Here is a 16,667-nt window from a genome sequence, read left to right on the forward strand (position 1 = left end):
AATAAATCGACGAAAGTGACATTTTTTCCGAGTAAATGCCGTTTTAAAGATGAACATAAATTTTATTTGAACTCAAGATTAAAAAAAAAAACTGTCTGGATGGCATTCATAAAGTTAAAGAAGTTTTTTTACAACATACTGTGAGGCAGTCGTCTTTTTTTTCTTTTTTTTTTTCATTTAAGTTTTGCATTCAAAACAAATTGCATTGTTTAGATAAAATTTAATTTTTACAGGTTACAATACCCCGATTTCTGTCGTTCAAAAATCTTTTCTTGACGATTAACAAACACCACAAGCAAGGTGAACAAAAGATTGCTTTCAGGTCTCACCTATGACTTATAGCTTTGTCTATCATTTATTTCAACAAACAATTTGTTTGTTACCAATGTTAACAGCCTTCTGTCGTAATTTTTCTTCCAGTTTCTATAAATTAAGATTCGATTGTAAGAGGTTAAAGATCCAAATATTTGTTTCTACCAGATGGAGTGAGGTGTCTTCAAATGCAATGAGCCGTGTCAACATCAAATTTCATAGCCATGGTTTAACAACAGGGCGTGTACCGTACCGTACCGTACCCTCGATAAACTTCCCCCTTTTCATAATGTCGCGCCATTATCGCGTCAGTGATAGTCGGAAACCACTTCAGATATTAAAATAACGTTAACTAGCAAATGATTAACTCTTTTCCAAGAACAGGTATTCCAGACGAAAGTCAAAATAACATGTTTTGGTGCGAAATTATTTTGTTATACACTGGAATCTTAGTGACTTCGGACTGCAAAATTAAGTTTATTTTACACCGTATTAACTTTCCAGTTTGAAGATGTAGGGTTCTAGATTGATAACTGTGTAAGACTTAAACGCGCGATAGAGGATAAATGGACTTCCAAAGCGGTTTTCCTACAAATTTCTGGTGTTTCCTTGTCATTTCTAACGACATAACTGGTGAATACTGAAATATTTACAACACGGACTGACCTGATCCGGGAATAGTAAAGTTAGAAAATGACCTTTCGAAAAACGATAGTAATGGGCGTCTAGTATTGAAAAACACTCGATCACATTGGTGGATAATTTAGCGAAATCAAAACGTCCAGCAGCAAAAATCTCGTCTCTTTCCCAAAATATGAACTTACGCGCGAGACCCAAATCACCTCACAGGTTGTGAATAATTAACGCTCTACGGTCCTGACCTTAGTGAATCAGGGATTACAAAGAATGGTAAATAATTTAGCGTTATCGGGGCCCTGGCATAAAACGTTTTATTTCTGTTTATCATAATTCAATCCGAGTTTGAGGGAGTAGCCACAGAGATACGGTAAGTTGGACAAGTTTTTATGATACAGTTTCCTAACGAGGAGACTAAGCTCAAGAGAAATTGTTACAGCTAGCCAAGCTAATAGAAAGCAGACGAGCGAAAACCGCGTAATTTTAAAATTTATTACAATACAGCGTGGGATTGTGACTTGGTAAAGGGAAGGGAAGCGAACCGCTTACCTCAGGCTTGTTACAGGAAAAGAAATATTTCTTAACTCGTGGTAGATAACGTACTTATTGACCATCAAGTCTTGGAGCGGTCTTGGATTTATACTCGTAAATCAAGTAGAGAAACTCATCTCGCTTATATGATTAACTCAAACCTAATATTTTGCCTTTAATTTTGCATATCCTTACAGCCTCATCATGGCTACAAAGGCCCTGTTAGTCTGTCTTTTAATAGCGGCCGTTGTCTTCGTCGAAGCCGGCAAACATCCAAAAGCTAATAAAATCAAGAAAGGTAAGCTTTCTGTTTCCAATTCAATTTGAATTAGTAACAGAATTTTAAATTATGAGGTAACAGTTAATTTTTTAGAAATTTGACTTCCCGAAATAAAAAAAGGCAAGCTCAGATTCAAGATTGTCGAAGAAACCGAAGTATTAGAAGTAATGTCAGTCGATATCTTAGCTCCACCTAAATTTGCTCAACGAAACAAAAGGAGAATTGGTGAATTTCGTCTTGTAAACATACGTTTATCATCAGACCTTGTTCTTTCCGTTTGGAGAGACAGACATCTATTGGGCACTGGCAATACATATTAGTGGTATTTGTATAATTCTTGTCTAGTTTTAACTATGATTTTATTCAACTCAAACTGGTCGTTAGTGTAAATGCGAAAAGAAAAGGCATATCTTATTTTAATCTAACATTTTTTAAAGAAAACCGAAAAAATTCTTGCCACATGTATTCCACCTGTTGCGCGAAGCCAAATGTGTAAATAATCATTTGGTTCAAATTTGACTCATGATAAAAGACAAAAAGCGTTAAAATAATGTATTAGTTGTTAAATTGAGTGCAATTAATCAATTGTTTCCGATTTTCAACCTTGCAGCTAAGGCCAGTCCAGGATCCAAGAAATGCGCCGGCCCATGTGCAGTGTCATGTGCACCTCCTTGTCCTCCTACATGCTGTCCCCCACCACCACCCCCACCGTGCCCACCACCTTGTCCTCCCCCTTGTCCTCCTCCATGCCCACCACCTCCTCCCCCATGCCCACCACCTTGTATGACCAGTAGTGTACAACACTCTCACAGTCATGCGTGGGCACCAGCTCCTCCCCCACCATGCCCTCCCCCATGCATGCCTCCAGCTCCCCCTCAGGCTGTTCACCATATCCACCATGTAACACATCACCATATGCTACCTCCTCCTCCACCACCCCCACCTCTTCCATGCCCTCCACCATGCCACACCGCTAGCGTTATGCACCATCACAGCCACCAGTGGGCTCCTGCTCCGCCTCCACCTTGCCCACCTCCCTGTCTCCCACCCGCTCCTCCCCAGAGGATCCATCACGTTCACCAAGTTGTCCACCACATTGTCCACCCACCACCACCACCTCCGCCATGCCCTCCTCCATGTGTGCAGACCTGCGCACCATCCTGCCCCGTGGCCTGTTGTAAGAAGAACAAGGTAAAGATCGAGGATGAAGCCTCTGGCAATGCTGATGATGAAGAAGAAGTCAGTGATCAGGAAGAAAAGAAGGAAGAGGAGATTGCCAAGAAAGAGGATAAAGAAGAGGAAAAGCAGGAGGAGAAACAAGAGGATAAACAGGAAGATAAACAAGAAGACAAACAAGAAGAGAAACAGGAAGATAAACAGGAAGAGGAAAAGAAGGAAGAAAAGAAAGACGACAAAGAGGATGATGAGGATTAACTTTGCGGAGCTTCATAGATAGGTTTTTTTCGGTGTATGTTACACGAGGTGTCTAGCGTCCAGGACGATGCGCTGTCGATGCGATATGCCTTTAACAGGCATGCTCGTACGCCTGTGATTATAAACGCAGTCTTCGATTCACCAATGTGAAGTTTTGAGAGAAGTTGTACATGTGCTTATTGTTGGTATTTAATTAAAGGTGAAGCGTTTTAAACTATACTTTTCTTTATTTTACTGCCTTTGCCTCTTATAATCTCACGAGTAGTATACCGCACTGGCGAAATTAAAGATACACTGAAATAAAATACTGAGCTTTCCAGACTTTCTGTATATTAAAGACAAATTAAGTGGACTTTCGGCCTTCTTTACAACATAAACTCTCATTAATGAAGGAGATAATCGGATGCAAGAAAGTCAAACAGAAAAAAACCTAACCGACCCTCCCAGCTCTTCTTGTCCTAGCGAGTCTAACCCTTGAGCTTGAGGGACGGTTTGCAAAAACTATCGAGCGGCAAAAGTTCGCTGACATAACATGACGAACTGTTTGTTCAGTATTCTTTCCAGGCTTTAGACTCTTTTGCGTGGCTCCAACCTGACAGGAGTTAAGGAATTCCTCCCTTACAAGGCAAACGAAGGAAATACTGAAGCGCATATAATATGTAGTGTTGCGCAGAAATCTGTATACGACTCGTTTACTTAAAAAAGAAAAAAAATTAAGTTCTCCGTGATTCTTAGCAGGTCTAACAGATTTCACCTCGACACATTCAACACAACAGAGTTTCTAAATACAGCGAGATTATCCTGTGTCCATCTAACTCACTGGTCCTTGGGTTTACAACGATATTTGAAATGTTATGAGGGTCAGCTACCCCAGTAAACACGGTTATAACATATTTTTTTACCAATGAACAAAGAGAAATAAAATAACAACAACAACAGACCCAAGGGAAATGGAAAGAAATTCAAATAATCGTCCTTACTGCTCTGAATCCCTCTTTTTTTGTTTTGTTTTTTTTTTCTGTTTAGGATCGACGACTCGTTTTTCTCAATTTTATGGTATATTTGGATAAATTTGGTACCCGTGTCTACCATCACCCCTTCCCAGACTTTATATATCGCTATCTCGTTATTTTATTTTAAGGTGGAAGTAAACACGGGTACAGTGTTAACTGGGGGAAAAACAGGGTATTATAAATAAATATGAAGTATTTATTTGTTCAGCCGTCAAATAATGTTGCAAGACTTTTTACTCGTTATGATGACTCCATATTTTCAATGGAAATCGAATCTCTCGCAAAGTATGATAACTGGGGTATTAAGAATCACACATGATTCAAAGTATTTTCTCGGACAATTAACCTGGAGTCTTAAGAAAAAATTTGTCTTCTTGTCAAGGCCGTCTTCTTTTGAAATTGAAACAATCCTTTAGCGCCAAATAAATTTACTAAATACAAGCACCAGTCCCTTAGTCAATACAACATAACATGAACAAAGAAACGTTTCAACCCTCATCAGCAGGGGCACTTACAATACTACGTGGAAATATAAGATTTGTAGAAAAGTAGAACATTTTGTGGAGTATTGGAAAGGTTTTCGACAAGTTTTTCGGTTTCCTGTGATGCAACGGTTGATAACACCCATCCTACGGGTACCCGATCATCAAACGAAAATGTTTTGGTTTATGTCAAAAAATAACCAGGTGCCAAACGACAAACAAAGAGTTTATTTTCGAGCATTTTCTGAATCGACCAATGCCAAAAAGCAATTAAACATCACCGCTCATAAAATGAGAAAGAACGGAACGCATCCACGAGGTATTTTTCGGGGTATTTACCGCGAAATTAACGCGCCGACGCCTCGCTGCTTCCACATTGACAGAGTGATGTCGATGACTTAATTCTTGAGTCATTGAGGCCTGCATAGGGTCTCATAGGTGTGCAATGAAATCAACCAAAACTATGAATAACTCATAGACTTTCTCCAAATCTTGTGATCCGAAGTCATCGCCAGCCAATAGGAGTCCACTGAACTGGCTAAGACCTGCGACTGGTCAAATGTCGACATAATTAATAAGATCCTCTATTCGAAATCACTTCTCAGCGCGCTCAGTAGATCGAGACCCGAGCTCTGAATAGAAGGTAAGTTAGACGAATTCCGCCTAATCACAATCTCAATTCCAATAACGCCAAGTGTCTCTACAACTTAACTGACTTTGTAGGTTTGGGTTTTGATTTTATCGTTCCGATTACGATCCTCATTATCTAAGTGAATCAATTGTACAAACGCGTTTTAAATGTTTGCTCGAAGATCATAAAGTGTTTTTAAGATTATCTGTTGACTTTAGTACCGTGCGATACGTTGTAACAAAAATCTCTTATTTTCAGTTGCAGAAATGGCCCGACTTGTTGTACTCCTTTTAGCCGTCGTTGTGTGCGTCAGCGCAAAATCTTTTAAAGGTGAGTACCATCTAATTTGCTTTATTTCTTTAGCTAATGGTCACAGCAGAATTTCTTCTTCGTTATCATGTTAATCGCAAAGGATTGAAGAAATCCGGAGCGAGCTCTTCCTCTTGGGTTTCGCTTCAAGGTCAGAGGAAATCAGTTAATATTTCATGCTTGTGTAATCACGGTTTTAAATCCCAATTGAGAAGGACATTGGACAGTTTTATCGCTTCTTAAAAGCGATAAAAATATTTGAAACAATGTCTCTGTTTAGTTCACGGCTTTCTTAAAAAGATTTCCTTGTAATGCTATTTACACGACACAAGACAGTAAGCTGAACAATTCAAAACAAATTGTGCGTTATCGCATTGCCTGAATTGAATGACTCTGAGCCAACTGACTATAAATAAAAACTGCAACGTCCCCAGCCTATACTAATTCTAATGCCTCGCTGCATGTAAAGGTTTTTAAGGCCTTTTTGTGCATATTTCGCAGGCGTCTACCTTAGAGATAGGTTTGACAAAGTTAGAAAATAATTGTTAACACGGCTGTTGTAGAATATCTCATGGGTTAGGGTAGTCTCAAGGGAAAATCATCTAAAATTAATATAATAGGTTGTTTAAAAATTACTCTTAGCTGTTCTTAACGCAAAAATGTGTTTCGTAAGTACAACAAAGTCGTGAAAAGAAGAATATAATTATACTTCACGAAGTCTTCAATGAAGCGACCCAAACTATAACGTTGTATCTCAACAGAAAAGAGAGGCGCCATCCCTTGTGGATACCAATGCACCGCCCCAATGTGTGCACCAGCCTGTCCAACTTACTGCTGTGCTCCTCCACCACCACCCCCTCCCCCACCACAGCAGATTCACCACACCACCCACATCCACCATCACCACGTTCACCATATGGGACCTCAGGCTCCAGCTATGCCTGCTCCTCCTCAGCCAGCTCCTCCTCCAGCCACCGTTCAGAGCCAGCAGCACGTATGGGAATACATGCCACCACCGCCACCCTGCCCATGCCCAATGCCAGCTCCTCCCCCAATAGTCGTGCCTGCCCCACCGTGCCCACCACCCTGCCCACCAACATGCTGCACCCCCGCCCCAGTCTGCCCACCAGCCTGTCCACCTATGTGCTGCAAGAAGCGATCATCATAAGTTGTCGGCCGTGTACATACAAGGACAGTGACTGCGAACCAGATGTTGTGATATATGGGGTTGTTTTATGATGTATCTTTATGTCGTCGGCGGTGAACTCTGCTTCGCCAGGAAAACGACCGAATGGAAATCCGTTACGTTGACGTAATAGTAACATCTATTTACGGACGTTTTGTAGAATATTTTGCGTTCTAGTGACAAATTTGTGTACTCGCTCCTTTATGAAGCTTAAAGTTCCCGTCAGAATTCAAATAACTAAATAAAATGTTGTTAATGAGAAACGTATTGAGTGGTTCACTGTACTTTTCTAGAATACAATGAAGAATTTTTCCGTTCAACTACACGCTCCCTATGTCATCCAGTCTCCTTGCTTGTTAGATTTCTTTCAAATGAATAGTTATGTCATCGTACTTGTTGCAAAACTGGGTCGATACACAAGGAAGAAAACAGACAAAATAATCAAGGAAACAAACAAAAATAGACAAATAAAAACACCTAACTTAAAACGAATGACAAGCGGTATCTCGAGTGGACGAGCAACGTTTTTCCTGCAGTTCGCGGGAAAAAATAAGGCAAAAATGAATGTTCCAAATTAAAAGACGCGTTGTCTTGTTCTCATTTACAACTTCAATTTGTTTGTTTGCTTTCTGTTTGTTTTATTAACCTTCATAAATATGGAGAAAATAGTCATGTGTTAATTTATCAGAAGCTTATCTCAAGATGATGTTGAACGCGTGGTTACTCAAAGAAAACGGTGTATACAGAAGCCATTTAGACATGGCTGGTTTTATACTCGCCATTATTTAATGGATTGACTTTTTTAAAACTTTCCTTAAGAACATTAGAAAAAAAACATTACATTAGAAAAAAAAAGACAGAGCAGAAACGCCAAATTTCCTCGCAGCCTATTCCTGGAAAAATAATATGACCTAAGAGAAGACATTTCTCTGCTTGTTTTGTCGGACACATCGTACATATTTTTTTATTTGTTAACTTGCAAAATTTTTACCCGTCGTTAAGTTGTCTCAGATACTTTAGTACCCTTAATGTTGACTATCATATTATCTCTGGTAAGTGAGTTTTACATCCTTTGCAATTGAATGACAGATATTTCCTGATCAATCTTTAGCAGGTCAAGATGTCAACTCGCAAACCTCAAGCGGTCAATAATAAAGCAATTGTCTGTGACAGTAACAAAAGAAAGTTACGGATATGGTTTGGGAATTGGATGGAACGACCCTTATGGAGGATTTCCCCAAACAATTTCTTAACTGTGACTCCCCTAAGCGAAGGTTTTGTATTCCTTTATGGTCCATAAATTTTGGTAAAAATATAGATTCATAGCTTACAGGTTGTTTTCATTGTCTCAATATAAACACCATGAAAGTGTCGAAAAACTGTTATGAAAGACTTGGATATAGAATTGTTTGCATAGAACCAGCCTTTGCGAGACAGACCACCAGTAAGTCGTGAAAGATTAATGGCCAGCGGTGTAAAGGGGCGCCTCGTGTCATAGACCATAGCTGTTCGATTACGTCGTTAGATTGGATCGTTTGGTCATGCATGAATAACTATACACGAACCAATCAAAAGCTTTAACCCCGAACGGGTAGTGCAAACGATTAGCGCATCGTAACGTCTTCCATTTAAAGCAAAGAAGCAATTTCTTGATTGTGTTGCCCGAGGAATCAGGGATTTTAGGTTTTCCTGAGAAAAAGGTAAGAGTCTTAGTCTCAGACTATACATAATTGCTATAGTGATAATCAAATAAGATATTTAACCCAAAACTTCTTTCTTAAATTACAATAACATAAAGCTATATAACTACAGCTTTTTTCCTGTTTCTATTACTCAGCCACTCGAATTGTATGAATTGCATTATCTTGTAAATTGTGTTTATTTTATAAACTTCAGGCCCTTGTCACTGTATGTGCCTAAAGTGTTATCGATTATACCAATCTAAAATGGAAATTTAAATCTGACGGCTATTTTTTTTAATACCCGAATGTCCTGGGGTAAATATTTCAACCTCCCCGTTGAGCAGAATAATAAAGACAATTTATGTAAGGAGTGTAGTTTAGCTTTCTTTTAAGGCTAACTACATATCTGTGTTGGTGTATTCTCGTCGAATATATGAAAATTTTTTCAGCGATAAAGGCAATTTGGAAACCATCCCAACGAGGAGAAAATAATTTAATAACCTTGGAAAGAAGGGAAAGAACCTTTGCAAAGCTTGGGATGTATTTGCTATGATTTTTTTCTTCTTTTTATCAGGCAACATGGACAAGCGAATCTTTCTTTTGCTTATTGTGCTGGTCGCCTTCTCTGTTGAAGCTAAAAAGAAAATCCTCAAAAAGAAGCTAAATCAGCTTAAAGGTAAGAAAATAACTATTCAAAGCTCACCGTGTTTGATGTTTTTAAACTGAAATAATTGAGAAAAAAAGAGTTGTACTAAAGCGTTTAAGCAGCAATTGCTCAGAAACAGTCACTTTACTGAAGTTAGTGGGGAGATTGCTTTCGACTAACTGTGATTTTGATTGACTGTTTTTACGAAAGAACATGTAGCAAAGAAGGACAGGCTTTATTTAAACACAAAGTGAAAAAAAGTTGTATCAAAATATGTGCGTTTAAAAGCAAAGAAATAACAAAATTCCAATAGGTCATAACACTGGTAAACACATTCCAAAACTATAAAACGTCTAGTCCTATAAAGCTTGATGGCTTAGCTCTAAAAACTTGAGATTATTGATTGAAAAAAATCAGTAGTCTTGACAATTTTATTTAAGGGAACGACTTTGGTTTTATCTTTGAGAACTTAAGCCAACAATCAAATGAGTGGGACTATCTACGAAAGCACCAACAGGTTATAATCTCGTCACTTGACAAGATAAAGCAACCACCAGTTAACAGACGAAAGCATCTGAACCGATGTGAATAACTGATTGTTAACAGAAAAAAAATCCTGACATGTTTACTTTCCTCAGAACCTTCGGCGATTTGAAAATCAGTAAAATTGTGATTTGCTAAACTTTTGTGATTAATGAAGAAAAACAACATAGAACAGATTCGAGTTTGCTCAAAATACAAATGAAACAACTATAAGGTAACGATAGACGTGAAGAATTCACCCTGTCCGTCTTCAGTAAGCTTAATGCCATCACTGGAGACGCGCGCTAGTCATAGAGAGCAGATAAATTTGTTTTTCGGTCACCTAATAAGAATTCAGACACTTTCTGGCCAAATAAGGCAACTTTCCAGCTAGTGCCACTGGTCACGTGACTTTGCGCGCTCGTCCTCTTGACACAGATCTTAAGCTTGTTGATGATGACATGTCGTTCACGCACGCTTGTTTTGCAAAGCATTTCATGTTAAAAGAGATCTCATTCTCTGTCAACCAGCGTACCTTTTTATATTTTCCTCTAGAGATCGAAAATAGTAAAAATCAGAAGTAATCTTGCAGTTTTAGACTTAAACTGCAGGAGCCACCGAAAAAGAACATTGAAAACAACTTATGAAAGGTTTACATTTTACTCCCTCCTCGGTCTTCGAGAGTCTTTTGAGAGAAAATGATCACCGTTTTAGAAGAAAAAGCATTTGAAGTCTGAAAAATCTGAGGGGAGACTAAAGAAAGAGACCTTTTTTTAACAAACAAACAGACCTCCCTATGCTAGCCTATAATTTTTTCTTCTTCTGGTGGCTACCTCCTTGAGTTCATCTTTTGTCGATGAAATAAAACGTGTTTATAAGACAGTCATTAGATATTTTGTCTAAATGTAGAACAGCGTTCTTCTAGTCATACGGATGTCTTAATTGAGAATTATCTGTGTAACTGATTTAGAGTAGATTTGTAAGAACTGATTGTCTCCCTCTTTCATGGTCCGTTAGGTGCAAAGAAATGCGGATACGGATGCCCATCAACCTGTCCTTGTCAGCCAACCTGCTGCCCACCACCTCCACCACCCCCACCTCCACCTCCAGTATGCTGTCCCCCTCCACCTCCACCACCACCAATAGCAACAAGTAGTCAGGCAGGGCTTATCCACCATCACTTCCACCCAGGACCACCTCCCCCTCCTCCTCCCCCTCCAGCTCCATGCCCACCACCATGTCACTTTGGACACACCGTGCACCACCACGTATACCACGCCAGCCCACCAGGCCCCCCTCCAGCACCCATGCCCTCTCCTCCACCCTTCTCCACTGAATCACACGCTCATGTCTTTGTCCACCACTCACATCCTGGACCTCCACCACCTCCACCACCTCCACCCGCTCCGTGCCCACCCCCATGCCACAGTGTTCAGACAGTCCACGTTCAACAACACCACTTCCCACCACCACCATGCCCTCCACCCTGCCCTCCCCCATGTCCGCCACCGTGCCCACCCCCATGCCCACCACCCTGCCCTCCTCCTCCTCCACCCTGCCCACCCCCATGTCCTCCAACTTGCACTCCACCATGCAGTGCCTGCTGCAAGAAGGGAAAAGTCGACAAGAAGGGCAAGAAGAACGATGAAGAAAAGAAGGACAAAGAGTAGACAAGAAGACTGAAGGATGGCTGCTTATTCAACGCTGCAAGGACTTTGTTTTAAGATGAATTGCGGATAAGCACCCAGCGTTTGGGTTTTTAAACGTTGGGGCAGTGTAACTGTGTTGAAAACATGTTTTTAAGCTATAGTTAGTGGACTAACTGGCGTCAATCTCAAAAGAGTTCGAATTCAGGATGAATGTCTTTGTAAATAAGGATTACTCCAGTGTGATGAAATGGAACTTGACTATATGTCTTAGTTGAATTCGAGTTCTTGGGATCGTTTTGTTGTCAGAGCGGCTGTGAGAAAACAGCTTAGTCTTATATACAACTGATGTTATGTTGTCAATTAAATTATGTTGAAACAAAAGACTTCGCCTGAGGCTAGATCCTTTCTATCTATCATGAGAAAAACAACTTATCTACCGTCGCTGGCCTTTATGACACTTTTTGTTATTGCAGTGCTGTTGACTTTTAAAGTTTTCAGCCTTTTTCAAAGACTAGCACTGATCTTTTTAAGTTCTGTTTCTCTAAGTATAAAGTCAGAAAAAGAGTGTTACAAGATGGGAAGAAGGGCAGCCATAATGGGAACACGAAAGTGGTAGTTTGGGATATTGAACAGGGCTGACCCTAATCGTCCATTTCGAGCGTTGTGTAGGCAGGAGATGGGGACATAGTTCAGTTGAACAGCTTTCGACTGCAGGTCAAGAGATCACCGGTTCAATCAGGTTGTCCCCTTATTTTATATTTCCTTGATCGTGTCTGCCGTCGTCTTTCTTTCCCCATTACAATTTTCAATTTTCTACATCTTAATTATAAAACGAGGTCTTACTTGTAGGACGCGATGATAGTCTTTGTCGGCAGAATGGACCGTAGGTGAGTAGATTAAAGTGAGTGCTCACTAATATTGGTTTACAGTTCGCTACAGCTCATATGGTTATACAGGTGACTTTCCCTAGATAGACCACTCGACAACTCAAACCTAGCTCCATATATAGTTGTATGTGGTGAACGATAACCAGCACGAGCCACAGGGGGTCTTAGCTGAGGCATGCAGAAACTCGCTGTTTCCTAGCAATTTGTATTCGGTATTCTCATAAAGTTCGAAGACCAGGGCTACTGATACTCGAAATGTTTTTCTACACTACTACCAGTTTTAATTTGATACCATACATCAAATGCTACCTTTGGATATTTTGAAAGCATTATTGTCACACAATTGGTGCTATAAATCAGCTCTGTAATAGAGAGTTTAAGCGATAAAGAAATTGGGACCAATGCTGCCAAAGATGGTCGCTCACAACACTTTCTGCGTATAGTGCCATGAAAGTTTTGGTATTTGTAGAAATTTCATTTCTTGAAGTTGAGGTCAGTGGATTTAATAAAACTGACAAAAGTTGAAATAGGGCCTTAAACTCCTGTAAAACTGATGTTGAAATCTTTTAAAACTCCCAAGCTTTCTTCGATCCACGGCGTCATCAGGGATGAAAAACATTTTCTGCGTAAGGCTTAAAATGAGTTTTTTTCGAGAGATCCAGAGCAAGGAAATAAAGTGTTTAGGACGGTCGCAAAGGAAAGCTATCTAAGAAGTTTGAAACAAAACCTTAACAGTTTTTATTAGCCACCCTAAATAGCACAATGAAACATGCCTAGTTCAGTTTAATTGAATTGATGAGCAGCCCTATATTGAGCTTCTTTCGTGGCATAAACAAAACAAACGGCTGTCCATTATATTTACAGCAGAAAGGGAAACGAAGAACGCATATCTTGGACTTTTCCTTCTATGACCCTTTTGCATAAGGCGTCGCCATTAGCACGTAGGTGTCCTTTAGATGCACGGTTGACTGGCAATTCAGAGTACCTTAGTTCTCAGCAGAACGTTTCCTTTTATCGCAACATTCAGGTTTACATTTTGGTGCGCATGATCGTGCACAGGGCGCGGGGCACGTCGTCTGTGGAGGAGGCATCATCATCATGGGTTGTTGAGGGGGCATCATCATCGGAGGTTGCATTGGAGAAGGTTGCATGTTCATTGGAGGGAAAGGTGGCATCATCATCGGTTGAGGAGGTGGTCCCTGGCAGCAGGTAGGAGCACAGGATGGCTGGCATTGCTGCATGGGAGGCATCGGTGGCATTGGTGGTGGAAGGGGTGGAAGTGGTTGAGGGTTGCAGCACCTCGGTGAACAGGCAGGATAGCAAGCCTTTGGGCAACCTGGCGGGCAAGGTGGTGGTGGCTGAACGGGGGGAGGAGCAGGTGCTACCATTGGAGGAGGAGGCCCCATAACCATTGGTGGTGGTTGAGGGGGCATCATTGGTGGAGGTGCACAACAGCCTGCCTGCTGGCACTGATCAGGACAAGGAGTGGACTGAATTGGAGACACCTGGGGCATCCCGCCCCCTGGGCTGATAGTTGTAGTCCATTTCAAGCAAACGGGAGGACACTGAGGGGGAGGAGCTGGCATTGGCATCGGTGGGGGAGGGGGTGGTGGTGGTGGAGGAGGCGGTGGTGGAATGGGCATACAACAGGATGGCTGACATAGGGGAGCACAGGATGGAGCACAAGACGCCCCACACGGACTCCCTGTGAAAAAAAAAATAGAAACGTTATATTTCCGAAAGAGAGTTTGATGATGAATTGTAGGTACTTGCCTCAGTCCTGGACATTATGGTTTCACATTTTACTGGCAAGTGGTGGAGTTTCCTTATCTAGTTTAACTCATATAACTTCATAATAACTCTAAACTTACTCTTTGCTCTCAATTCTGCGAGCTTGCTCTGAACTGAAATGCAAAAATACAATGTAAGTAACTTGGAAAAACTTTTTTAAAAACTCCACCGTACGTTATTTAAAATTGTAAGTACGAAAGACGGGCAGTTTTTAACAGGTGTTACAATTTTTACATTTCAAACTTCGTGTTCGTCGCCGCACGTGGAGAGATTTGATGTTTTATTCTTACCCACATGCTTATGCAATTCGGCATAAAAATCTCTTAGCGTAAGTTGATGAAACAGTGGGGCACAAATTGTAGGAAGTGCATTATAAGTTTCTCTTCACTGCCAGTTATCATTCGCAAAAAAATTATCAGTCATGCAAATTGAAGCGTAAAAGCTTGGTGAAAGAAGTACGTTAAAGTCGTACAGGGCTGAAATCACGGGTAAGCAAAAAACTATGTCCGACACCAACAGGAGTATTTTTTTTTTCTTCCTTGTCTATCGAAGTTTTGGTGCCATATTGAAGCTTTTTGGTGTATTAATATGCACTACCGCAAGCGCACGAAATTCATAGGACTTCTCAACAGAAATAGATTCGTTTCTTGCTGGATTAGACATCGCGAAGCCAAATGGCACAGTTTAGCCAATTTGTAGCTAGTTGGCTTAATCAAGATCATGAAAAAAGACAGGTCTCTCCATTTTTCTTTCGGTTGTGACAGGTTTTTCGCACTGGTGGTCAATGAATTTGATCAAGCAAAAAACTGTCTTCGGGCACAAATTATCATCTCGCTTGTACTTGGGGTTCAGAAGTTAAAAAAATAACTTGGATTGATCTGTTTTCGTCGGTCCATGTGAGATAGATTCGAGAGGTTATCAATTAGAACTCGAACAGATGAAATATGTTTTACAGGTAAACTAACCAGCGACGATTGATAACTTTGATAAGCCGTGGGTCCTCTGTAAATCATTTTTCATTCTAACAATGACTGTTCTCATTTAGCTAATCCTTTGAAATCGAACAGTACACTAGCTTTGGTTATAAATGAGGCGATTAATACGAAAACTTAACCTTTTATGGTTGATTACGTTCAGAGGCAGAGAATGGGTTGTTATTAAATTTCATCAGGATAATTTACAAAATAGAATTATTTCAAAAGTTCCCTCGTTCAATGCAATACTTACTAACGGAACTCTCAACATGAAGAACCGCAGCGAAAACAATTGATGCGACTATCGCTATCCAGGTCTTCATTTTGGAAATTATCTAAAGAAACCAAAAAGGAGAAATTCAGGTATTACATAACCGTGTTAGAACAAAATGAAGAAGTCCATATTGTAAATCAAAATATTAAATCACCGTGACAATTTGACTGACTCCCTTGTCTAAGAAGTTATCGATCATGTGAAGCGAGCCACGGTTAGGGAAAACAACACGAGAACAAACCGACTTTTTCCAAGGAGGCTATTTATCGTTTGACACATTATTTACAATTACTCTCTCTGGGATGAAAAATACCTGATACATGGAATTTCCTCTCTAACATAAAAAGGTGTTTTCTTTAAACTCTCACTATAAATTGTATACTTTGAAACAACCAAGAGCTGTAGGTAAATACTAGGTGTTAACTCTTACTTGGAGATGCCCTCGGTAACTTTCTTCCTTTAGAACTTCTCCGCTAAATTAGATCTTTGTTTGTAGAGGTAAAGACTACCGGTTGTTCATAGCAGTGCTTATTAATATATTAAACAACACCTCAGCTCACAAATGTCGTGGGATTCCATTTTTGTCGCATAATCACTGCAAAGTGTAAAACCGTGTTCACAAGCGTCAATAGAATTGGATCAGCAGAAAAATAATTTCTTTTTAGTCAAGTCATACTCCATGGATATTTTCGCGGTAACGATCAATTTGAAACAGATCTTTCTCGCTTCAACTGATTGTAAGGATCTCTACGAGTAATAAATATTTCAGATGTCGTGAGTAAGACAACTCGGTGATTTTTCTTCAGGATTACCGGGAGACTTTGACCACAAGCAGAACAGTAAACAAGTCTACAGGTGCTAAGGAAAAGCATTGTCCTCAATTGGTTAAAAACGCTCCCCAGAGAAAAATTTTTGGAGGCTTGAGAAAATATCCTGAGAACACCGTTATTTTTATCTGAGACCATGGAATTCTATAATCCACTGTTTTAATCGTTTTTAAAGCAGGTCATGATCAAACTGTTGAATTGTCAGATTTAGAAAGTCTTATTAGAATATACCACGAAAGAGAGACTTTTTCCCTTGGAACTTAGCGTATAAGTAACCCAAGAAAGTCAGTCATGCAGTTTACAAACTAAGAGGACAAAATGAATTCACATAAAAACACCAAATCGCGGTAGACAGTTTGACATCACCATGGTAACTTGCCATAGTTAGTTGCGTTAAGAAAGCGGGGGTATTTTGAAATGTGAATTCTAATACTTGTGAATTTACATTTGCAGCTTCCAAAGCAAGAATAAACGTGACTTAAACCCTAACCTTTATCACTGATTCACAAGTGAAATTTCGAACGTAAAACAAGGCCACCTCTTTACGGTGGAGAATAGGGCTTGGAATGATGCGATAATATTTTTCCTCCTTGTTACATTT

At 40.1% G+C, this 16,667-nt stretch overlaps 4 protein-coding genes across 5 annotated transcripts; 3 read left to right on the plus strand and 1 right to left on the minus strand.

Annotated features, from left to right (window-relative positions):
• The first annotated feature begins 1,191 nt into the window (after positions 1–1,191).
• On the plus strand, positions 1,192–3,412 carry LOC111335697 (uncharacterized). Its single transcript, XM_022941687.2, has 3 exons — positions 1,192–1,318; positions 1,677–1,777; positions 2,370–3,412. Exons 2-3 carry the CDS (start codon positions 1,684–1,686, stop codon positions 3,191–3,193), a joined length of 918 nt encoding a protein of 305 aa, XP_022797422.1. The 5' UTR covers positions 1,192–1,318; positions 1,677–1,683; the 3' UTR covers positions 3,194–3,412.
• Positions 3,413–5,189: 1,777 nt separating this feature from the next.
• Positions 5,190–7,077, plus strand: LOC111335699 (uncharacterized). Its single transcript, XM_022941690.2, has 3 exons — positions 5,190–5,331; positions 5,578–5,649; positions 6,390–7,077. Exons 2-3 carry the CDS (start codon positions 5,586–5,588, stop codon positions 6,794–6,796), a joined length of 471 nt encoding a protein of 156 aa, XP_022797425.1. The 5' UTR covers positions 5,190–5,331; positions 5,578–5,585; the 3' UTR covers positions 6,797–7,077.
• A 1,307-nt stretch (positions 7,078–8,384) lies between these two features.
• LOC111335680 (uncharacterized) lies at positions 8,385–11,694 on the plus strand. The gene is made up of 3 exons (XM_022941668.2): positions 8,385–8,514; positions 9,071–9,172; positions 10,682–11,694. The coding sequence occupies exons 2-3, from the start codon at positions 9,076–9,078 to the stop codon at positions 11,332–11,334; spliced, it is 750 nt and encodes a 249-aa protein (XP_022797403.1). The 5' UTR covers positions 8,385–8,514; positions 9,071–9,075; the 3' UTR covers positions 11,335–11,694.
• A 1,220-nt stretch (positions 11,695–12,914) lies between these two features.
• LOC111335700 (uncharacterized) lies at positions 12,915–15,809 on the minus strand. Of its 2 annotated transcripts, none has more exons than XM_022941691.2 (4): positions 15,670–15,809; positions 15,219–15,300; positions 14,072–14,104; positions 12,915–13,905 (listed from the first exon to the last, which is right to left on the minus strand). In XM_022941691.2, exons 2-4 carry the CDS (start codon positions 15,286–15,288, stop codon positions 13,187–13,189), a joined length of 822 nt encoding a protein of 273 aa, XP_022797426.1. In that variant the 5' UTR covers positions 15,289–15,300; positions 15,670–15,809; the 3' UTR covers positions 12,915–13,186. The 2 variants fall into 2 exon arrangements, with proteins under 2 accessions (XP_022797426.1, XP_088597378.1); XM_088741252.1 differs by lacking the exon at positions 15,670–15,809 and adding an exon at positions 15,394–15,412 and having other exon boundaries at positions 12,969–13,905.
• Positions 15,810–16,667: the final 858 nt, after the last annotated feature.

The sequence above is a fragment of the Stylophora pistillata genome, chromosome 12 (assembly GCF_964205215.1).
Source record: "Stylophora pistillata chromosome 12, jaStyPist1.2, whole genome shotgun sequence".
NCBI lineage: Eukaryota > Metazoa > Cnidaria > Anthozoa > Scleractinia > Pocilloporidae > Stylophora > Stylophora pistillata.

Bases quoted from the DNA above. Each gene is read 5' to 3' on its own strand.
- LOC111335699 (XM_022941690.2), top strand. From the start codon at position 5,586: ATGGCCCGACTTGTTGTACTCCTTTTAGCCGTCGTTGTGTGCGTCAGC. The intron at 5,650-6,389 runs GTGAGTACCATC...GTATCTCAACAG, and splicing joins CAGCGCAAAATCTTTTAAAG to AAAAGAGAGGCGCCATCCCT.
- LOC111335697 (XM_022941687.2), top strand. From the start codon at position 1,684: ATGGCTACAAAGGCCCTGTTAGTCTGTCTTTTAATAGCGGCCGTTGTC. The intron at 1,778-2,369 runs GTAAGCTTTCTG...TCAACCTTGCAG, and splicing joins AGCTAATAAAATCAAGAAAG to CTAAGGCCAGTCCAGGATCC.
- LOC111335680 (XM_022941668.2), top strand. From the start codon at position 9,076: ATGGACAAGCGAATCTTTCTTTTGCTTATTGTGCTGGTCGCCTTCTCT. The intron at 9,173-10,681 runs GTAAGAAAATAA...ATGGTCCGTTAG, and splicing joins GAAGCTAAATCAGCTTAAAG to GTGCAAAGAAATGCGGATAC.
- LOC111335700 (XM_022941691.2), bottom strand. From the start codon at position 15,288: ATGAAGACCTGGATAGCGATAGTCGCATCAATTGTTTTCGCTGCGGTT. The intron at 14,105-15,218 runs GTAAGTATTGCA...TTTGCATTTCAG, and splicing joins TCATGTTGAGAGTTCCGTTA to TTCAGAGCAAGCTCGCAGAA. The intron at 13,906-14,071 runs GTAAGTTTAGAG...TTTTTTTCACAG, and splicing joins CGCAGAATTGAGAGCAAAGA to GGAGTCCGTGTGGGGCGTCT.